General features: G+C 32.7%; 1 protein-coding gene across 1 annotated transcript in view; it reads left to right on the top strand.

The window, feature by feature from the left end:
• Positions 1-6,671, top strand: part of LOC117109561 (neurogenic locus notch homolog protein 1-like) — a 39,880-nt gene that overhangs the window by 11,917 nt on the left and 21,292 nt on the right. The window contains exons 18-25 of the mRNA XM_033251930.1: positions 1,327-1,449; positions 2,115-2,240; positions 2,921-3,043; positions 3,169-3,291; positions 3,857-3,979; positions 4,430-4,564; positions 4,687-4,815; positions 5,673-5,795. Of these exons, the coding sequence (XP_033107821.1) occupies positions 1,327-1,449; positions 2,115-2,240; positions 2,921-3,043; positions 3,169-3,291; positions 3,857-3,979; positions 4,430-4,564; positions 4,687-4,815; positions 5,673-5,795 (1,005 nt within the window). The remainder of the gene's footprint in view (positions 1-1,326; positions 1,450-2,114; positions 2,241-2,920; positions 3,044-3,168; positions 3,292-3,856; positions 3,980-4,429; positions 4,565-4,686; positions 4,816-5,672; positions 5,796-6,671) is intronic.

The raw sequence follows: 6,671 nt of genomic DNA, 5'->3' as shown, positions 1-6,671 counted from the left end.
AAAAAAGAAATCGAGTATGGGACGCCAATTAAATTAGGTATGGTGCGCACTAAGTGCAATAAAGAGTGAGTAACCTAAAATTAGGGCCTGGAACCCAGGCTAAAACTGAGGACGCCCTTCAAAAGAACGTACTAGAGTTCCTATAGAGAGAGTTGTGACGTGTTACTGTTCCGCCATATTGGGTCCACACAACCTAATCAGTGGTGCGTAACCAACAACAAATAAGATAATCCTTGAGGCTAAATTCTTGACATCATGTTATAAAAAAAATTCATAACTCACATTATTTTTGCTGGAAAATTTTCTTAAAAGACTATTCTACAACAAACTGTGTGATTGAAAAAAAAAATGAAAATTTGTTTCGACCTTGGAATCAAGATGGGAAAAGAAGAGCCTATCTAAATGTTGTATTAAAAGGAATCTATACAGTACGACGTGCGCAGTACTACCTAGCTAGCAGTAAGTAGGCCTACTGTTTTAGTTGCCGTATGACTTACGAATTTCTCTTATTATATACTACAAGTTATTTTAGTAGAGATACCCTGGGACTTGGACCCTACCTAGAGGCTTTCTTAAACACCCGTTTATTATTCGAAGTTGTCCTGTGCGTAATTAAGAGGCCTAGGCCTAGTCGCCTACTATTTTTGGAACAGACGCGATGTTGTACGTCTAGCTAAGCAAAAACTACATGTATTATAATAATTATTTATAGCCTATTGAGAATCAATTTCTTTTTGCATTTTGTTATAAATTTCAAACACGCATTAATTAACAGATTATCAAATGACATAACATTTTCTTATTAATATTTTTATTTTTTCAATTGCCTGTTATTTATGCAATCGCCACACTGTAGAATAGGCATTGTGTTCATTCATGCATAAAAGGACCCAATATGGAGTCCCATAAGCGGCTCATGTTCGTATCGAACGCGTGCTCACATTTCGAACTCTATTTAAATGTTAATAGAACGCCCCCTACATTTGTGATAGTACCGGTACTTTTTTCGTTTTGCATGTATGCGAAATAAGGGCAATTGGACCTCTTACTATTTTATACTCTGATAAACATTTGAAGGCGAAATTCACTGTTTAGTTTGTGTATTTTTTGAGCTACCAAAAAGCAAATTACCAAATATTTCATAGAAGAAAGAGCAATCATGAAGGACTACATCCGATATAATGTTGACGAAGCCAAAATTAAGAATAACACAAATAGGCCTATATGTTAATATGGGGTGAATTGATAAAAATCAAACTTAATTTAGAGCTGGAAAACTTACGTCAATTGATTCATGTAATGTCACGGAATGTATTTTGATTAAAGGTGGTAATGCATGCGGGCTATCAAGTTGTCAAAATGGCGGAACGTGCGTCCCTTCATACATCCCATACGGAGTACCTACTTGCCAATGCCGTGAATGTTACTCGGGTCAATACTGTAATATATGTAAGTTTTTTTTTGTGTATTTTGGCTCCAGCAGCCCCTGCTGGGTTTAGAAACAAAAGTAGCTAGGCTAGTCCACGCATTGAGTGCTTTGAGACTGTATAATACATTATATATGCCTATTTAATATTAATATATATTATATATTTATGTACGTAACATTATTACATTACATTTAACTGTTTCAATTCGTTTCGAAATCGCATAAAATGTTTTCCCTGACGGCCTATCACTCATGCAACATTTTGACTAGTAAATCGTTGTTTTCATTATAAAATTCTGGCTGCAAATTTGGTATATATTTATAATGAACTACATTTTTTCTAAAAATATTGTAACAATGAATACTGTTTTCAATAACAATGGTAAAATTGATGGTTTGGTCCGTTGCATACAAGCACTCAAATGTTATTAAGGTGAAGTATTCATACATAGGAGTTTTTTATATATATATTTTTAGCTCCGATGAGCTCTAGAAACACTCGATTGATTGATTGATTAATACATCTTTTTCAGCCCTACTGTCTATATTATACTGACCTCATGAGGAGGATAGATTAATATTTGATTGATTAATATATTTTAAATTATTTACTGCCTCCATTATACTGCCCTCAACGGAGCTTTCGAGATTCCGAGAACTTGTTTGGTTACACATTTTGTTATAGATTACAATCCATGTAATGGAGTTTACTGCTTTAATGGTGGGACATGCGTTGAATATTCAATCAATGGCCAATGTAAATCAAAATGCCTGTGTAGAGATGGATACATTGGAGATCGTTGCGAGATTGGTGAGTGAGTTTGTGTATTTTTTGGAACAGCTAGTGAATTTATTTGTTATTATAGATAATTATAATAATACCATCTAAAGTAAAAGCTGGACTAAGAGGCTACAACAACTACACTAACATAATGCCTGTGTATTATGATCATAACTATCGTTTGTTTAATGAAATCATAGATAATGTAAATTAGTGATCCAATATTTGTGTCACACGTTTGTCTAACTCTAAACAGTAACAGCACATATGCAAGAATTTGCAAGCAAAATTAAGTTTCTGGTACTTGAGGCTCCAAATTTTAATGCTAATAAAAAAAACAAATGGGTATAGCTTATATTTATTGGGCCTAGACAAGTTTAGTCCACAATAATGTTCAAATGCTGGTAAATGATTACAAAGGTGAACAAAGCGATAAGATTATTGCATAATAATAGGGTTCAATTCAGATAAATTGTGGATCGAGATCTCACCATAAAAAAATAGAACAGTTTTTTCTATGATCTCACAAAACTATTTATGTATGCTGCGATACCATTCTGTGGGTGAATTATTCTCGCACACATGTAGGCCTATAACATTATGCATACCGTAAACTACAACACACCAATTGTACATCTATTTTAATCTTTATACTGTGGCATTTTTTATTTGAGACAAACATGCTAACGACTCATTTATTTTTTATTCAGCCAACAATCCGTGTGAAAACCATTTGTGTAAAAACGGCGGAACGTGTGCTTTAAGCAGTCAGGATGCAATAGGGTACATATGCTTTTGTAAGGATTGCTACTCAGGAACATTTTGTGAAACTTGTAAGTATATGATTTGAAAGAATTTAAAGAGGACCGGGCTAACACCTGATTAGCCGACTGAGCTAAGCTACTCTGTATAATATAAGAAACGTTTTTCTAAAATGTATTTTTTTAAATCATTTTAGATACTGATCCATGTGACGATGTCACGTGTCTGATCGGGACGTGCGTACCTGATCCTACAGTTGGAGAATGTGGATTCAACTGTGAATGCGATCCATGTTTCACAGGAACATTATGCGACACTCGTAAGAAAATTATTCTCCAGAGGTTTCCAAGGAAAAATATTTTTGTCACTATTGTAGTCCTTATCATTATTACCGTTATCATCACGGTAATATGCCTGTGTGTTGTATAGTACATATTGCATAATATTACAGAAACGCTCTCTGTAAAAGGAACCATGGAGTGCCACTGCCCAGTGGCACTCCAGTATAGAAAGCCGTTTTATCAGTTACCTCTAAATTACAGTTAGGTGGAATGCATTTCTTTTAACTGCAAATCGTTCGTGCCTAACATGTAATACGTTGCAATTTCACTTAAATGCAATTCATTTGCAGTTAAGTTGAATAAATTTGCACTTAACTTGGATGTTTGGTGATTAGAAATACAGACCTTTACGTAACTAACTAATCACATTAGGCCCTACACATTAACCATTAAAGTCTAAAGTTTAGCTTTTCTTGTTTTTTTGTTTTTTTGTTTTTTACCTGTAAATGTTGGGAAAGAAAGAAAGGGTTGGCCTTTTTAAAGTAATTTTTCGAGTTTTTTTTGTCTAATATTACCTGTTTAATATTGAATTGTTTTATTCAGCACTGGATGCGTGTTCACCAAATCCTTGTTTGAATGATGGAACGTGTAGTTTTGATGCGTCTAACGGGCAATGCTTTTCATGTACTTGTCCAACATGTTATACAGGGGATATATGCGAGACGTGTAAGTTTTTACAAGCTGTAACATACGGTATTTCATAAACTTTAAATTTTAAGTGCATCAGTAAACATGTTTCATCTGAGTCAAAATCTAGTCATTTGTAAAGGTATGTTATATTAATGTCTGTTTTTACCTTTCCTGTTACAAAAAAAAAATACACTTCAAATTGCTCGTTTCGTCCATTTTTTGATAGGCCTTCTAAAATCATAAATAATCCAAAGCTACAAATTAGGTCAATTGTAGGCCTAATTTACATTTCAACGTCTCGTGGATCACATTGGGCAATATATCTTCAATATTTTAATTGTCTGGCCTCAGCCTGAAAATACTGTATGAAATCTATCGTAGGACGGCCGGGACTAAAACAAAAAACAAGTATGAACTGGAAAATTGAGGCGTTGTGGGTGTGAAGAAAAATAAAACAAGTAATAAATTTTACTTTTCTTTTCTAAGATAATGATCCTTGTTCCAGCTTTTCAGCCTTTTGTGGCCCCGGTGCCACATGCATACCTGATACCGACAATGGGCAATGCAGTTCAGATTGTGTGTGCGACAATCCTTGCTACTATGGGTTTTCCTGTATTTTCTGTAAGAAAAACTATCAATGCATAATATATAAAACTTCTGACAGTATATAATATATAATAGTATTATTTACCATAAATGAATTAAATATGAATTATAGAGATGCTTTCTGTTTATCATTTTAGTTTATAATCCGTGTAGTTCGGATCCTTGTGGTTTGGCTGCATCATGTAGTATCGATACATCAGGAGGACAATGCGGGTATTCATGTGGGACTTGTCAAGCTTGCTACACCGGTCCTAACTGTGAAATTCGTAAGTAAACACTATCATGTTCTATAACAATGTGTTATCTTAATCCTTCATTGTTAGTGTATTTTTTTTCATAATCATAGTGTATGCATATATTAGAACTGAAAAGGCTCAAGATACAAGATGCAAGATAAAATTTATTGACTTCAGTTATAAAATAAACGAAGAAATTACAATGCTTGCAAAAGAACAATTCCAAGAAATCACATTAGAATTTGTCAAGGAAAAAAAAGAATCAACATCAAAATGTCATCGAAAAGCACAGAAAAATTTTAAATTAAGAGACTTCGTTCTCTCTTCGCTCTGCGTAGTTCAAAGCGTACATGGGTAAATATATAGGTGTTCTTATATTTTGCTCAGAAAGTCAAGAAACCAATGCTTGTATAATAAAAAAAAAAGTAGAAAAGTTATATTAAAAATTAAATTAATAAAACTTATAGGCCTATATTAAATTTTATTACCTTATTTTTTTTATTTTTTTTTTCATTTTGTTACATTTAATTAACGGTATTGTTTTTATTTATATTTATGTTTATATATATATATATATATATATATATATATATGTATATATATATAGGCCTGTATACACTTAAGTTTTTATTATCTTTTTCTAAATTTGTTAAGTGTAATCTTTTAAGCTATAGCCTCAAATTCTTAATCGTTTTTTCCCTAGGTTGCATATGCCTAAGTGTCTTCGGACCTATACAGGCCTCCTTTCATTTTTCAATAAATGTAACTTTTTTTCTTCTGAAATGTAAATAAAACGTATTAATAATAATGAATAAAAACGAAACGAAGTCTGGTACGTTACTGTTACAAAACTTACTGTACATCCTAATATGTCTTAATATCTATAGCTATATCTCCTTGTACACCGAATCCATGCGACAATGGCGGGATATGTAATCTTGACTTAACTGATGGATGTGCCTTTAAATGTACTTGTCAAGGATGCTACTCTGGCGACACCTGTACAATATGTAAGAAAAAAACCTTTCTGTATAGGTATAGTGTACACGGCTATAGTACATTATATCAGTATAATTGCACCTTTATTTTATACGCTTTATCACTTTGATATCAAGTTTGGTGACAGTAAAATGTAAAATAGGCTTCAACCGGGGCATATCTTAGTTTTGTAGTTCAGAGATTTTGGAGTATGCCTGACCAATTATGAGATTTATAATGTTTCTATCTATACATTTAATTTTTATAAGCATTTAGCCTGGTATATGGTCACAACGTGGTGATAATATATCAGTGTATTCACATAGGCATATATATATATATATATATGTATGTATATATGTATACATATACATATACATATATATGTATATATATGTGTATATGTATAGTTATATATATATATAGTTTAGTTGGTGAAGTCGATCGTATAATCGGCCGATGTCCTGGCTAATAATAAGTAAAACGTTATATTGGTAGGACTGGGGGAATTTAAGACAAAGTTTAATAACCACAAAAATCATTCAATAACAAATCATATGAAAAGGAATCTAAATTGTCTAAATATGTGTGGAAATACCAATTGAAAATACCAAATTTAAAATAGAGTGGAACATAGTAAAACGCTCATCAGTAAAAAGCCCAGCGTTTGGTAATAGCAAACTTTGCATGGACAAAAATTAGCTATCCTTAATGCTAATAAGACAGTCCTACTTAATAAAAGATCAAAACTGGTATCTAAATATAGGCATACAAAATTTCCACCAGATTGCGGCTAATATGCAAAACACCTTTGTATGTAAGAGAGTAGTATGTGCTAATCAGTCTACCTGTGGATCGTGATAGCGTGAAACGTCCGTTATAGACTCCCATCCATCTATGTCCAGATA

Source organism: Anneissia japonica, unplaced genomic scaffold (genome assembly GCF_011630105.1).
Source record: "Anneissia japonica isolate Jap-2015-1 unplaced genomic scaffold, ASM1163010v1 scaffold287829_len2072220_cov186, whole genome shotgun sequence".
In the NCBI taxonomy this organism is placed as follows: domain Eukaryota; kingdom Metazoa; phylum Echinodermata; class Crinoidea; order Comatulida; family Comatulidae; genus Anneissia; species Anneissia japonica.
The sequence above is the reverse complement of the archived record's forward strand: the minus strand, read 5'-3'. Positions and strand labels throughout refer to the sequence as shown.